Source organism: Callorhinus ursinus, unplaced genomic scaffold (genome assembly GCF_003265705.2).
Source record: "Callorhinus ursinus isolate GAN/ISIS: 27379988/994484 unplaced genomic scaffold, GSC_fseal_2.0 scaffold13, whole genome shotgun sequence".
Taxonomy (NCBI): Eukaryota; Metazoa; Chordata; class Mammalia; order Carnivora; family Otariidae; genus Callorhinus; species Callorhinus ursinus.
This window is the reverse complement of record NW_027397075.1, coordinates 18,892,397-18,909,529: the sequence shown is the minus strand read 5'-3', so window position 1 is coordinate 18,909,529 and position 17,133 is coordinate 18,892,397. Positions and strand designations below refer to the sequence as shown.

Genomic DNA, 17,133 nt, shown 5'->3' with positions numbered 1-17,133 from the left:
TATGACAAGAAGCAAGTAGTCTGAGAGTATTGGCAGGCCGAGTTCCACTCCTTGTTTGACTTCATGGTAAAATCTTGCTAAGATGTCCTAAAATATTTAATTTCAGTCCTGGCTCCTAGCTTCCTTCTCTTATCTCTTGCTTTTAGCTGGTCTCTCCCTTGGCTTCTTTCATAATCTATCATAACCCATCACAGAAATAGGAGGTGTGGCAGCATCGTGTAGCTGTATCTGGGGAAAATTGATCATACGGGAGAATCAGTGGAAGACAGAATTTTAAAACATACATTTTAAAGATCTTTCAATTCTGTGACCCAAACCAGGCCTAAATCCTTCTTGAGAAATTATGGCATTCCTGATATTTCCTCTTTCAATTCTTTTTTAAAAAATCTTCCATCCACATATTAAATACAACCCAACTCAAAACTCTCCCATTTCAGAAGATTGTCATATGCAGTCCTTCCCTAGTTTAGGCAGCATTATATATTATTTTATATATAAGATATGTTTTTTATTGTATATCATACATCCTAATATGTTTAGACAATCTAGAGAGAAAGAACCATGACTACCTAGTCTTCTACTCTTCAGTATCTTACTTTAAAAGACCTTTGGAATTCATTAACTGAATCTTAAAATCTATTTGCCAAATTATGTGTCTGTAAGATAAATTAACTTCTTTTGGTTTCTGCCCATGTGCTTACTTCCATAATCAGCCTGAAATTTATGGTGGCAGTTTTACACCAGATATAAAATGCACAGTTTTAAATGGTATATGAAGACAACATCCTGCTTCCCAGCATGTACTGTGAGACCAGTTTCTACTGTTAGTAGAAAACCATGGTTATGAGAGTGTGTATGAGAAAGTGTGTGCCATGTGTGTTCCTCCAATTCCATTTGTACAGTGCCGGCTGTACACTGTGTTGTCCTTCATATGCAGGGATGGTTTTGAGAGACACATTCACTTGTTTTTAGCATAGTGGCAATATATTTACTTTGAGCTAGTCATGCTTTTTTTCATGGTTTCAGCACATTCCTGACTCTGGTCTAGAAGTGTAGGGATAGCCAAAAAGTAAAGGTTTCTCTGTGTTAAACATCTTAGCACTTTCTACACATGTAGTACTCTACTTTGTACAATGGTAGCTGCTAAGATCAATCAGACGTAGAAGTAGGCCTCAAAACACTTATTTTACTGTTAGAGAAAATAAATCCATGGTTACATACTGTGCCGTATAGAAAGTGATAAATGCCATAAAAAATAATGAGGTAAGTATTGCAGAATGTCAGAAGGATTCATTCAGTATTTATTAAGGATTTTATAGAGGCTTTATGATAAGCATATTCCAGATCTTTAAGGATCTGAATCTGATGGAAAAACCACACATGTAAATAAAGAATTATAACACAATTGGGAGCAGCACAATAATAAAAGCTATGGACTGTCTATCATGGGAGTATAAAGGAGAGCGACCTGACCAAACTAGAAGGCTGCTGAAAGGCTTTCTGAACAAACCGATGGCCCAGCAGGTCCTCACGGAGGGACGGGTATGGTCCACAGAGTAAGAGGAGCTGAGGAAGACAAGCGTGTGCTAGGCAGGCAGCGCGTGGTTAGGGAGGGGGAGTTCTTCCTAAAGCAACAGGAATGACCGGACGAAGACACAAAAACTTCCTTAGGAACCTGCAGGACTTCTAATCCTGGTTCGCCGTTAACTCTCTGGGACACCGTGTTCAGGTCATCTGCCTTCCTAGTCGCCTAAAAAGAAATAAAAGTTCCTGTTTACCAGTGTGCCAGAGTTGTACAAATAACACTGATCACCTGGAAGGATGTTTCTTATCCTTCCAGTTTCCTCTGAGCTCTGTAGCTCCCATAGTTCAGTTTATAAATTCCCTCTCTGGGTCCCCCTACAAATCTTGTACGTCCCCCCCAACACCTCGCCCCCCAGCTTCCTGGAGAACTCTGCAGCTACCCTCTGTCACAGCATTTGTCACACTGTGGATGGCATGGTGTCTTCCCCACCAGTTTGTGAATGGCACATCTTCTGTGTCTTTTAAAAACCTGACCTATTGCAAACCCTCAGTAGATGTTAAGTTCTATTGAATATAGGAAATTGCCAGAGGCAGATACAGTTTATATTTATAAAACTCTGCTGTTCACGCGTTCCAGAGACTTGGGAGATATGTCAGTACAGTTATTACCTACTTATTGTTAGTGCTGCTTTTCCCTAATTACTTAATCTTTAATGTCCAAAAGGTGAAGGTCCTTCTTGACTTAAGCCTAATGTCTAGTCAGGATGGACAGTATTGTTGAAGTAACTTTTTGTTTTCATTCATTATCAGTAATTCTGAAGGCCTAAGTTAGCTTTTATCATTTAAAAGCATCATCTTTGGAAACAGTAAGAATTTGGTAGGTAAAAGACTAAGTATTTTATTAAATATTACCCAGCACTAAATCAGAATTATTTGGATCCTTTTTGTTCTCACATTTCCAGTTGTTACTACCGGTCTCTGCAGAAAAGAGACTGTCCATCACTTGATGGAGCATTATTTCGTGGGTCACTGTTTGCGTGGGGTCCCATGAAAGCTTGATTGTCCTCGTAGACCAAGTCTGAGCAACAGTTTCTTTACTGTCCTATCCTCCGGTTTTTCCTGACAATCTCTATCAGAAAATGTGTCTTTATGTGTACGTTGATATACTTTGTCTGTTAATACAGCGGTAGCCATCAAGAGTCGTGTGTGAATATTTGTAACGTGCAGTATTCTCCTTTCTTTGTTGAAGCGCTCTCCGTCCTGTACTCCAGCTAGCAAAGGCAGACGTGTAAGAAACTACTGCACTGTGTGTCCCCCCCCCCCCGCCCGTCCCTCCCCGTCTTGCCTGTGGTTGCGGAACGCGCTAACGTCTCCGCGATGTACTCTCACCTCTGCTGCATGCTGTGTGCCGCTGGCCCTGCTGTTGCTACTCTGCCTTTCTGCATTTTCTTTTTGCTTTTTCTTTTCTTGTTTTGGCTTTGGCCGTAAAGCTTTAGAAATGTTTGCATAAATTTCAGTAACTAAACTACTAAAATTATAAGGTATCTTTATTTTAATTTTTACTAGGCGAAAGAAGTAATCCTAACGTATGCTTTCCAAATTGATTGCCTACAAAGTAAATGAGTTTCTAAATAAGAATCTGATATAAGCAAATATGTAGAGATTTCCTGGAGATTTTAATTATGCGGAAAAAAACCTTGATGATTCGTATTATGCAGAATTCAAAAGAATTTGGGACAAATTATAGCTCTTACTGACTATAATTTTATGTAAATCAGTTTTGCAGAAATCTGATAGATTATTTAATGTGTTTCAGAGGAATATCCCTAAATAAGTTTATAGATTTGAGGCAATAATATTAATAGTAAATTGTTTATATTCTAAGGTATTTCCAAGATATTTAAAAATACCATGACACTTTATATATGTATTGATAACAAACTATAAGCAACATCCTATGCTGATGCTAGCTCAGTGTTTCTCAGTACTGAATCGGCCAGCCGTTATCTCTATCCTGCAGTTTTCTTATATGCTCAGAATGGGGCATGTATTTGTGGAAAGATCTCAAATTTCCTAAACCAGCGTCCACCCCAACATCAAGACACACAACATACACACCCCCCTCGTTGAGAAGCAGTGGGCTAGCTGACGTCTGCTCTAGTTTTCATATGTGATGTAAAATAGTAACATTGAAAAGGAACGTCTGTGGTAGATAAAAGCTTATAAACTTTCACCTGTCAGCTTCATAATCACTGGATTAATCCACACCTTAAATCCAGAATTCTGACTTGGAAAGGGCTAGATCATGGAATAATCTGGTTTACAGACAACGTGGGGAGCAGTAGGGTGCCTCGCTGCTTCCTGTGCTCTTATCTGTCGGATGTCGTGGTGCATTGATGGCAAAATAAACATGATAAACCCTTACTTAGCACGTATTTCCAAACTACTGTTTAGTAATGAATAAGCAGGTCAAATACCAGTGGTATGGCCAATAGAACTATGACTTTAATATCTCATTGGTTAATGACACTTTTGAAAAGACTGCTGGTTCAACTGATTTTTTTATTTATTATTTTGTCATTTAGAGAGTTCAAACTGTGGGGTGCTTGGATTTATCAGATTAAACTGAGTATGTGTTAAGTATACCCTATAACCTCTAGGAAGACCAAAATGTTGTGTGCGCAATTATATTAGGGTTCAAATTATCAGCCTGTGAATTGAGTGAATTTTTAACGAGTTTTTTTTTAAATATGGTTATAATTCAGAGATATTTTATTTTTCTGGTTAAGTAGAGATTAGTTATATCTCACTTGCCTTGTGGACTTCTAGGGGCCTTGGCCTCCCAGAGCACCTCTGTGAATCTTGATGTAAGGAAAAGTTTTTGAGGGAAATACTATTCAGTCTATATCTTCATTCTATAGGATATGAATAAGCCGCACTTAACCAGAGTCTCTTGACGTGTATATGATTTTTTTAAGTGCAGATGTGATAGGCTTGATAATCTGCTTTCCAGGCTTGCTTCAGTTTTTCCTTGGTTATGTATATGACAAATTAAAAAACTGCCTCTGAAAAGTGGTGATGTCTATGAGGGAGCTGAGTGAAGAATCACCAGCTATTCAGTAGAAGCATCTCCCTGGCAATAGTGAGGGCCTTGATAGTCCTGGGAGATGGCAGTGTGTTACAGTAGGACACAGACGGTTACCATTCCTAACAGTGGCCTTGAATCCAACAGTGACTGTGTTTTCAGACAAGCAGTAAGTAATACTTTTATATAAAAAACTTAAAATTCTTAGGATTCTTACACGTCCTATAAGTGAGGTATCACTGTTCAAGGTTTGCTGTGTTTTTATTTCCAGTCCACTATAAGTTTCCATTTACAATTTGAATACGTTCTTTTTAAGCGGTGTTATTCAATTAGGCATAGCACAAAAAAGATTTCTTATTATCATTAATGCCTGAATATAAGTGGTTATGGAAAGGTCCACAGTGTTTTCATTAATAGTGAGAAACATTAAATGTCTCATTTTAGATTATTCCTTTAGAGTTTGGAAGAGAGATTATAAATAGCTAACACGTAACTTAAGTTTCTTTTATGTTTTCTGAGAACATTTGTAAATTCTCCAGAGTAGATTTTCAAGTCGATATATTGAAAATAAGGAGAAATTTTCAGAAATAGTAACAAGTTATATTATTTGTAATTAGTAAGATTGCACTTACTAGTCGTAACCTTCAGTGATTTATTTTTTGTTTTAGGACAATAAAATGTTAGATTTGTTTTCCAAATGATACAGTATTTCCATAATACTGTTTTTTATCATAAGCTCAGTTAACAAAAAAAATTATATCAGTGAAACTTTGAGGTTTTGAAGTGTTTCTTTAATACAAAAAATTGGATTACTTGCCACTTTGTTTCGAAAATACTTCTAGCTAAGGGGTAAAGATAATTGATGAAAATTGTATTTTTTTGGTTAATTTAGAGTTTTGTATTTACAAATACCAAACAACATGTTAGATGTAAGCTTTTTTAAAAATCTATATCTAATCTGTATCAAATCTTGGTATCTTTTACTTTAAAACCAGGTTTCTCATGAGAATGTTTTGCTTCTTGTGTTTGTTCAAATCTATAATTATTTTTGGAGTAGAAAAGGCCCATTGATACATGTTCAAGATGAGTTGTTTTAGTTGTTTTTATTATTTATCAGAAAACCATACTGCATAATTTGAGGAGTTCACCTAAAACTCAGATCTGATCCTAGGGGGAAAGAAAACTTTTCTATTTTACTGCACTACTCTAAAAATAAATTTTGTGGATCACTCAGTAGGGACATCCTAATAGATTCAGGAAACATTATGGACTTTTTACATGACAGTGTTATGTATTGTGGATGATACTGCTGATACTCATTCAGTTTTTCTTTTTTTCCCCCTGAAGAGTAGAGCAGTAGGTAAAAAATGACATTGGAGTGTGGTAGATGTTTCTAATGCCTGTTCATCAGAATAACTCCTTGAAGTAGGTTTACTTAGAAAAAAGAATTAGTTAACCAGAAAATAGAAAAAAATCACATTTACATAAAGATATTCCTCATCTTTCTCAGTAGATTGCAGCTTAGAAATATTGAGTGAATTGCTTATATGGTTCGGTTAAGATTTGTTTCCAAGATCTTCCTCCAGATACTATCAGCAGGTACTGTCCAATTAATATTAGCTATGTATTGCTTTTCACTATTTTCTCCTTTTTATCATTCTTTCTACAATGCTAAATGCAATTATTGAATTGTGATATCTCTGCTATGGATGTATATCATGTTTATCAGCTTTTCCTGCATCATTAATTCAAGTCATTGCTTACATTTAATGCTATATAGTTTTTCGAAACACAAAGAATTTAACTTCCATGGTTTAAGTATACTATTAACGATTGTATTATAACCACGATAAAGGTTTGGAAGGTAAACATAATCGATGTGCTATTAATCAGATGCTTTGCTGCCATGTTATATCTGAATCATTGCCAATTAATTATTAAGTTAATTTTAGGCTGTCTGCAAAGTATGGCTTATAGTTACTGAGTATTCTGAAAGCTCAGTAAAATTAATTGCTTTTTAGTGGATAGAATAAGTCCTTAATTATAAATGTATCAGTAAGCATGTAATTATAGATAAAATTAATAACATCTTGAAAAACCAGTCCTGCTGGTGGTAATTAACACTTTGAATTAGAAAATATGTAAGTGGTATTATATTTTTCTTATTTTTCCTATTAAACCTCTTTTTAGATATTGTTTACACTGACAGTAATCCAGAAAGGAAATGAAATGTGTAAATCTATTAATCTAACAGGTATTAGCTTCTAATAGCTTTTAGAAGATGTGGGAAAAAATTTGTTAATTCAGTATTCAAAACGTTATTGCCATGAGTTTTATTCATCTTTACCAAACTTTATTCCTTGTCCTTCTAAGAAACACACTTTTGAGAAATAAAGTGGTAATTTTTAAACTTCGCTTATACATTCATGGTTTTTTTTAAAAACCAGAGTATCATCATAAATGGCGTAGCTCAACTTTTTAAATATACTCAATGCCATCTCAAAATATTACTCAGATATTTTTACTTACTGTTAATCTGTTTTAACAAAAACTACCTGATTTTGTTTAATCTCTGGAATCTATTTTAAGAGCATATAGTTCCAAGAAGCTGGTATGCAAATTTTTATTATTCTATTTTATTAGAATTGGTATTGGGTTAGTTTTTAAATCTAAATGTTTCCTCTTTTGAATAACCAGTTTTACCTCATGCAGCTAAGAAAATCATTTTAAAATCTATTCTCATTCCTGTTGTTTTCTTTTTTCATTTATGAGTTAAAAACTTGTTAGGAGAAACAGAATTTTTATAAATGACAGTAATTCTAAAGAAGGGCCAAGAGGTATGTATTTAAAGCCTCAAGCGTTCTTTAAGAATCACTGATTTCTGTAATCAAGGATTAAACTTTGATGGTGTATTTTTCCCTTTGTTCAGTATCACACTGTCATCATGTCACAGTTTTCATAGGGTCGTGAAACATGATGGTGAATGTTTGAAGAACCAACTATGGGGTGGGGGCAAGGGGTGGGGTCGATTTTTAGGGGTGATGATTTCTGTGGTGTATACCTCCCAGCGGCACATGCTGACAAAATGTCTTAAGGCAGCGTGTTCTAATGTCAGTGCAAGAAAGTAGAAGTAATCAAACCGCATGCTTACCTCTGGCCAGTGTGTGTTCACAGGGCTCAAAGAGCAGATCTGCTTTTCAATTGTCAGCCTGTACTCCTGAATACAGCAAGCTCCTGCCTTTCTCATTTTTGAGGTATCTTTAAAGTAATTGGACCAGAGGCAGAAAGCCACTATATTAGCTGTCCAATCCCATTCACAGCATTATTCTTTGCACAGGAACTTCTGCTTTTATCTCTTTGGCTCAAGCTATGGGCTACAGGCTTTTGTGTGACAGATCAGAAACTTAAATTTTATTAAAATGCCCAGTTTTTCACACTTAGCAAATCCCCTACTTGGGCACTTCTTTAGAACTTTATGAGTTACTTAACTTGATTATTTGAGGTCATTTTACGTTCTTATTAGTGTAAAATGCATCAGGACTGCTTTGCTTATCAATTCCATTTTAACTGAACCACCTCCCCTCTTACTCAGCTTGCAGTTTATGTAATTGTATGGAAACTAGAAGGAGGAGATTTCTAGAAAGTAGGATCTTTCTGCCCTATCTCCAGCCCAGATTTATATTCCAGATTAATAATTTAAAAGGAGTACCTTCTCCCTGACTCTCCCTGCGTAAAATTGTGAACTGGGCAAAACTTGTCTTAAGAGTCTCAGTTTCTTTTTTTCCACTCTCCTGTTCGTGATCAGAGTTCACTGTCAGGAAAAGAGATCATGTAACTCATTCTCCATGACCATTAAATTGCTATGAGTACCTTTAATGTGGAGATGCCTCTGGTACCACAAAAATAATACTGGATTTGAAGTCAAGGAGTGGGATTCGGGCCTGGCTCTCCCACTTCATAAGCTGTACTAGTTTTCTGAAATCAGCCACCCTGCACACTTTAGAGCGGACATACAGCTGGTATGCTTCAGCTCAGGTGTTCCAGTTTTTAAAATATTGAAATACCTTCCTAGCTGATGGTACATAGATAGCTGCTGCTCCAAGTTCCTTAGATGCCCTCCCAGAGACCCTTCTTCTCCCCACTTGCCCTGAGCGCAGTAACTAAAGGTTTAAGGCCTGGTTGGGAGCTATGTGAGTCATCCCCACCAAAGTCTTGCCTTTTGGTTTGCCAGAAAACCTGCCTGTGCCCAGCAGAGGACTCCGGCAGGGTTAGCCAGCCCACTAGCCTGTCCCTAAAAGAGTAACCATAATAATAGTAAAGGAAAAGAAAAAATATTTTAAGTACCTATTTAAAATCCTTAAGCTGATTGTTCATTTTATTGAATTGTAGCTTCTGATCTAAGCATTGTTCTTGCTGTACAATACAGTTGAAACAAATTCCCCAACCTCTTTTCAAAATTGCTTTCATTGCCCTTCATTTCAAAAATGCAATCCTGGTAATTTCAAAAACTGCCAAACTGAATATATCCTCGATTGGTATGCTCCATAAGGTCTTTAATGCTAAGTTTTAACCCCAAGCATTTTGAGTTTCTAAAAATACTTGGTTAAAAGGATGCAACTGAATATAAGTGCTGGTATTTCTGCTGCAGAATAAAAAAGTAGTGTTGCCCTCAGCTGACACAAAACTGATAAATTAGTTTCTTTTACTTTCAAGTAATGCTTGGTAGATGACCAAATTTCCTTCTTATGAAGGACAAAATTATCTCTGATCTGCAGCACATACTCTGTTAAGTACTCTGCACTTAATTCACACGTATGATTTCATTTGTGGAATACAAGTCAAGAACATGTAGTGGAGACCAGTGCTCAAAGTCGGAGACCGGCAGTGAAGATGGGAGCATTTTGTTAACTGTTGTCTTTATCTTTGTTTACATTAAAGCTAGCAGTTATGCTTTTGTGTGATGACACATCCCAAAGGTGAATATTCAAACCGAAGTTTGTTTTCCTCTTCTCAAGAAATGTTATCATGATTATGCCTTACAGAAATTTGCTAAGAGCTGCACATTGTTTGAAAGTGATTTCTTGGGTTTTTTTTCTCCCGACTTATCTTCCTAGACCGATCCCGTTGAGAACACATATGTACGGAATCCGAACGTCAAGGTTAACATCCAGTCAAGGTCCACATCTCCTTCCACATCTAGTGAAGCTGAGCCAGTTAAGGTGCCTCATTGGAGCAGTCTTGCTTCCCAACTTTTCACTTGTGTCAGGAAAGAGGGAATCGCAAAAACAAGTGAAATCTGACTCTTCTTTTAATCAAATATATTACATAATAAGTCACAATCTGTTGGAGATGATTGCATTTGACTGATAACGTAAATACGACTCTAAAACAAAAGTCACAAGTTGCCCCCCACAGATTCAACCTAAAATAGACAGATACTTATTTACTTATAAAGGTAGCCTTTATTTTAAGTAAAGGACTATGTGGGGCAGAGGGCAGGGTTATCTCAATTTTGGAATTGTCAGATATAAACTTGGTAGTCACATGGCAGTGTCAGGTGCCATTCTCGTATTTTAATTCGTCCAGTAAATATAATAAGACCTACACAACTGTTACTTCATAAGTACAGCTTAAAATGAAAATTGCCACTGCTGGCCACTGAATAGTTTATTCTAACTGCTCAGTCCGCAAGAGGCATTCAACTATGTCATGCCTTTTAATAATACAAAAACAGTGTTGTTTTGTACCTCATGTTAAGTCAGTGGTTTCAAACAGCCAGTCAGCCAGTTTTCTCAACAGAGGTCATTTCCTCAACGAGTGAGAAGGATATGTCATGCCTCGGTGAAGCTCTCCTGCCTCGAGATGCAATTTGAATTCTTCACTCAGCTTGCAGTTCTGACAGAGCCCCTTTTTTCCCCATATTCTCTCTAGAGCTGTGTCTCGTGTTCAAGGGAAGCAGACAGTCTGCTCTGGAAAGCTGTCTGAAGTGAAGTGTGATTTGTAGTTAGATTCTGACTTGATTTTTTACAACCTTGTGACAGACTACCTCAGACTGGTTAAGTTGATGCATCTCTGCTTTTTTTTTTTTAATCATTGTTTCAATATTTCGAGCTTATACATGTTTAATGCTGAAATATCTCAAGCATACAGAGGATAATAAACACACATGTAACCACCATCCACAGATTTAACAGATGTGAACATTTTGCCCTGTCCTTTTCAAATTTGTTTTCAAAGAAAGAATATATTCCAGAGAATTGAAACACCCTTCCCTATACCATTCCCCTCTCTCCTTACTCAGACATATCTAAAGACCCTGAAATTGATGCGCATCCTCTTCCTTCGTTTTAAATTTCACTTCATTTGTATCCATAAACAATATATGAGAATGTTTGTTTTATATTTATGTTTTACACAAACATAAAGCTTTATCTTTCTGTAACTTCTTTCATTCAGCATATGCTTCTGAGCTCGACTCATGCAGATATGCGTCCATTTAGTTGATTCATTATAACTGTTACATAATATTTCATTTTATGAATATACCCCATTTATGCACTCTCCTATTGTTAGATATTTAGGTTGTTTCCAATTTTTGTTATTACAGTCAGTGCTGAAGTGAACATCCTAGTAGCTATCTGCTTTTGCAAATGTGCAGTTTGTTTAGCATATATATACCTGGAAGCTGAATTATTGGGTTGTGTGGTATATGCATTTTCAACTTTAACTAGATTTTGCCAAATTATTTTCTACAGTGGTTGGACCAACTTTCACTCCCACCAGCAATATGTGAGAGTTCCCCATTTTCCCACATCCTCACCAACCCTTGGTACTGTCAGACATTAACTTTTGCCAATTTGATGGGTATGGAGTGGCATTTTTGTTTTTAATTTGCATTTCTCTGATCTCAAGTGTTAATTCAGCATCTTTTTATGTTTATTGACCACTGGTGGTTTGCCTGTTTATGTCTTTTGTCTGTTGTTCTACTGAATTATTTTTCCTATTTTTTGTAAGTGTTCTTTATGTAATCTGGATACTAATCCTTGGCTGGCTATATGCACTGCAAATCTTTTCTTCCAGTCCGTGGCTTATTTTAAAATTTTATTTGGTGTCTTTTTGTCTTGCAACAGTGTTTATTTTAAAGTAGGCTTATATATATCAATCATTTCCTTTATGACTTATGTTTTTTATGTCTTCCTAAAGCAGTTCTTCCCTATGCAGCATTTAAAATTTTTCTTCCCTACTTTTTTCTAAAAGTTTAAAATTTTTTATTTTGCCTGTTTAGGACCTTAAACTGAAATTTATTGTTACATATTATGTGAAATGGCGTTCTAAATCTATTTTTCTCATATGAACAGCCAACTCTACTATATTTCCCCCATTGATTTGTAAAACAATCTCTGCCTTATATATATGGGTCTGTTTGGGGGTTCTTTTTTCTCTTCTGTTGTTCTTTTTGTCTATTCCTGTATCGATATCACATTGTCTTAGTTACTGTAACCCTAAAATAATTCACCTGGTATAATCAGCCACTCCCACCCACCTTATTCTTTTTCCTTTTCCTTTTGACCCTTTAGTTTTACATATGACTTTTAGAATCAGTTTGTCAGGTTCCATGTGGAGCCTTTGATTGAAATTGCATTGAATTTCATAGATTTATCTGAGGAGAATTGACATCTTTGTGATTGGGTCTTTCCATCTATGAACAGGGTATACATATTATCACTTAGATATTCTTTTATATCTTTCAGTAAAGTTTTGTTAATTTCTTTATGAATTTACTTCATATTGCTTGTTACATTTGTTCCTAGGTACCTTAAAGTTTTTGTTACTGCAGTGAATGGAATCTTTTCCAAATATATATTCTTATGGTCTTCATGAATTCTGTTGATCTTGTATCCAACACCCTTACTTCACTCCTTTTTTTCTAAACTTCTCTTGGGCTTTCTGTGTAAATTATAATGTCAATTTTGTTTCCTATTGCTTTTTATTAACTTTTATATAGGTTTCCAGTGTTCCTCTCTTTAATTTCTCATGTTTACATTTTTAAACATTAGTTTATAATTGGGTTCAAAACTTTTTCAAGCTATTTAAAGGTAAATTTAAATTAGAAGTAAACTCACAAGCAGAAAACTCTGAGAAGCCCAATTCAATTGCATTTTAAGGTTATAGGGCATAGAAAATACTCTGTTTATATAGTAACAAAGACAAAGAGAGATCATTTATTTTTCTCTTAATATTTTAGACTGTTCTATAACTTTATTCAAAGCTAGTTTTTTCATCTTGTTTGCTTGCTTAGCATCCTAAAACGAAGTAATTCTTTGTGCCTTTTTTTTAATACTTTGCTAATCAAGTGATGTCTCTTTTCCAGTAAAATCACTGGTTCCTTTCATTGAAAGAAATATCTTACATTAATGTCTTATAAAGATATGGCTTTTAACTTTTGAATTTGTATGTTAGGTTCTGAATTCCAATAATACTAAATAGTCTAACTCCCTTCTTTGGAAATTGATTTCTGCACAAAATCCCACTAATCAATGTCTCTTTCCCTCTCTTTCTACATACACACACAGACACACACACAAATCCACTGAATTGTGTTCCATATGTGTAACATACATTCTGTGTATAGAAGTTAGGAGTTAAAAGAATCTTCTAAATATTTTTATTTTAAATCCTTTTTTAAAAATCAGATACTTTTAATAATTAATGTGCATTTTCAGATGAAGTTGAAAATTAATATCCTCATTTTTATGTAGGCTGTATGCTGTGACGTTTTTGTTTTCTTCTGTGGATTCTCTTTTCTGAATCATTTCTTTTTAAATTTCCAGACAAATTTTTTTTTCTGCTAATTGAGCAACTATTTCATTTGTAGACATTGCAGGCTGAAATTTAAATTATCAACACTATGAGAATTTTAGCTTCATTGAGATATTTTTTGCCTTATTGATGTCTTGCTTGGCTTTATTTACTTTGATTTATTTTTAGTGATATGTGAAATAGATGGAGTGTTTCATGACATTTATTTCCTTTTTTGCTCCTGGATTCAGATTGTAGACAGTACTCCTCCTCCAGTTCACACACCAACCTTAAGGAAAAAGGGATGTCCTGGTTCAACTGGCTTTCCAGCTAAGGTACTCAATCTAGATATAAGCATGATGTGTTCTGAAAAAAAAAATACAAATAAGGATTTCTTCTACTTTTTGTATTTGCTGTGATTTTTGCTATTGGTTTCCTCAAAATTGCAAACATAAAAGCTTGGAAAGAAAATAAATGTTATATGACTGGAAATAACCACCACTAAGAAAGGTAGGAAGAGTGTTGTAAAGTTTGTTTTGTTTTGTTTTTCTTCCTTTTTTCTATTTTTTTTAATAATTTCAATCTAAAAAATTATAAAAATTGAAGATGGAACGGCTATATTGAAGTACATGGTTTGGTTTGGTTGGTTTTATTTATTAGCGGAAAAGCTTGACAAGTTGGAAGTTTTATGCCTTTTCTTTTTTATAATTTCTGGGCTTTTGAAAGATTACTGTTTTTAAAGTATATTCTCCTTTTGCTTTATGCTCTTAAGGTTTTTTCAAATCAGTTTTGGGCACTAACAAATTGAAGGAGAAATAAAATCATTGATAAACCAATTTTTTCAAAATTCCAAACAATTTTTCATTATTAATTGTTCCCATTTTTTTTTAAAGATTTTATTTATTTATTTGACAGAGAGACACAGCAAGAGAGGGAACACAAGCAGGGGCAGTGGGAGAGGGAGAAGCAGGCTTCCTGTGGAGCAAGGAGCCTGAAGCGGGGCTCGATCCCAGGATGCTGGGATCATGACCTGAGCCGAAGGCAGCTGCTTAACCAACTGAGCCACCCAGGCGCCCCCCCCCCATTTTAAAATATAAAACATGGAATACATAGTAGTGGAGGAATGTGCAACTTAAATATACCATAAGCACAGCATTAGCGTGCACTCAAATGCATATTTGATTCAGGAGAAAGACTACAGACCTGCAAAGTTCAGAAGAATGCTGGGTTTGTGTTTTGCTGGTTCTTTGGGGTTATACTTTTATTTTTATATCTACAGGAAAATAGCCTTAACATTATTCTAGAAATACTTACATAAATATTTATGGGATTAAACATTTTAGAAGACCTCTTAAATTATCAATCAAAAAATAATATAAAGAGCAGCTTCATAATCATATCTACAATTTCCTGAATAGGAATATGCCCTAGACAGTATCTATCTACTCTATCATTATTTCTGTCACTATTATTCTATCATATGTCTAAAAGTTTCTAATTCAATTCTTACTACAGTGTGTGGAGGTGTCTAATATGTCTCCATAGAGCAGAAAACTAAGGCTTAAAGAAATTAACTTTCCAAATGTCACACAAATAGTAAACTACGGAGCCAATATTTGCATGTAGATCTGTACATGTCTAAGTATTTTCTTTTAAAAAATATCTATTAATGTTAGATATACAATTAGCAACTAAACACATAATTGCACCATAACTTGAGATGGTTTGGGGTTCTAGAAAACACAGATTGGCATTACTTACTTATCTGGCATAGTTAGTTCATGTAGGTAGTAAAATAAATGGATATTTCCAATGAATAGAAATTATTGCTTCTATGCTTGCTCTCTTTTTTGTGGTTTCCTTGTTTTCATCTTCCTAAATTCAGTGTTTTGAAGTCTACTATTGTAAGGAGTAGTGCTTAGAGGATGCATTGTAAAGAAAATATTAAGTTGAGGCCATTCAGAAGAATCTAAGATTGAAGTTGACAAACCACTGAAAAAGAGAAACATTTAGTGAAAAATTCAGGTGAATTACTATTTTTTCATTCTATTCAACATAACTATCACTGAGTATTGATTATGGTAGAACATGAAGATTTAGTTGCTTATATCTCAAGCTCCTACAAAGAAATTCTAAAAATTGGAAAACAAATGATCTCCCTCCTCAGAACAGAAACCTTGGATAAACCACAGAGTGAGAGACAGGTTGATGGATCTGAAAAGCTAATAAAATATACAGAAGTATAACTGGTATAAAAGAAAAACAAGCTGAATAACCTATGCTAGATATAGCAAAATTCTGAGACCAGAATATTAATTTAAAATAGGCACAGTAAGTATCTGAAAGATTTTTTTAAAAAGGAAGTCTCTTGGTAACATGGAGTGGGATAAGGCACCTATGAAGAAAAATAATTTGCAAGTGCTTCATGTGAAAATATAACTGCTGGAATGAAGAACTCAGCAGATGGCTTTAATAGAATGAGCAAACTAGATGTAGGAGAAGAACAAGTTAATGTGGTGGAAGATGACATGGATGATATAAGACATATGACAGAAATAGTTTCAGTATCTCTGTAGTAGGACTTGGAAGGGGAAAGAAGAAAACAGAAGCACTTGAAGAAATAATCACTTAATATTTCCCAGTAATTAAAGATGAAAAACTTCATATTGAAATACATCATTATGTGCTAAAGAGAATAATTTTTAAAAACTTACACTTAGACACATTATAGTAAAATTTAAGGATATCATAGATCAAGAGAAAATCCTAAAAACTTTCAAAGACAAAGAGTAAATCATCTGTAAAGAAAAATTAAATTGATACCAGACTTCTCAATGTCAACACTAAATGCAAGAAAACAGTTAAGTGTTCAATATGTTGAAGAAAAAAGAACTTTGAACCCTAAAATTTTAACCAAGCCATAGTATCACTTAATTATGAGAGTAAGTTAAAAATATTTTCATGTATACAAGAACTTAGTAAGTTTTATTAAAAAAAAAAAAAACTTCTCTGGAAATACTCTTTTATACACTAAGAACATACTATCAGAAAGGGAAATTAAGATAACAATCCCATTTACAGTTGCATTGAAAGGAATAAAATACCTAGGAATAAGGTTAATCAAGGAGGTGGAAGATCTATACACTGAAAACTCTAATAAGACACTGATGAAAGAAATTAAGACACAAATAAATGGAAATGTATTATATGTTCACAGATTAGAAGAATTAATATTGTCAAAATGTCTATACTACATGAAGCAATCTATAGATTCAATGCAGTCCCTATCAAAATTCCAACAGCATTTTTCACAGAAATAGAAAAAACAATGCTAAAATTTGTATGGAACCATAAAAGTCCCCTCAAAGAGCCAAAGCAATCTTGAGAAAGAAAAAGCTGGAGGCATCACACTTCCTAATTTCAAACTGTATTACAAAGCCATAGTAACCAAAACAGTATGGTATTGGCATAAAAACAAACACATAGATCAATGGAACAGAATAGAGATCCCAAAAATAAATATGCATATACCTGTTTATTGAACATATATATGATCACTTAATTTATGACAAAGGCATCAAAAATATACTATGGGGAAAGGACAGTCTCTTCAGTAATTAGTGCTGGGAAAACTAGATATCCACATGCAAAAGAATGAAACTGGACCACTATCTCACACCATACACAAAAATCAACTCAAACAGATTGAAGACTTGAACATAAGA

The 17,133-nt window shown here is 34.6% G+C and overlaps 1 protein-coding gene across 12 annotated transcripts in view; it reads left to right on the top strand.

Annotated features, from left to right (window-relative positions):
• CDC42BPA (CDC42 binding protein kinase alpha) overlaps nucleotides 1-17,133 on the top strand; it is a 351,347-nt gene that overhangs the window by 290,244 nt on the left and 43,970 nt on the right. For 6 of the 12 annotated variants that reach the window (XR_012380514.1, XR_012380512.1, XR_012380513.1 and 3 more), the window contains 2 exons: nucleotides 9,724-9,828; nucleotides 13,660-13,743. Coding sequence is in view for 9 of the 12 variants with exons in the window: in XM_025877950.2 (XP_025733735.1) it covers nucleotides 9,724-9,828; nucleotides 13,660-13,743 (189 nt within the window). In the remaining 3 variants the exon portion in view is untranslated. Of the gene's footprint in view, nucleotides 1-2,773; nucleotides 2,813-9,723; nucleotides 9,829-13,659; nucleotides 13,744-17,133 lie in introns of all 12 variants that reach the window. The other 6 variants (XM_025877951.2, XM_025877949.2, XM_073899878.1 and 3 more) reach the window with 3 other exon arrangements.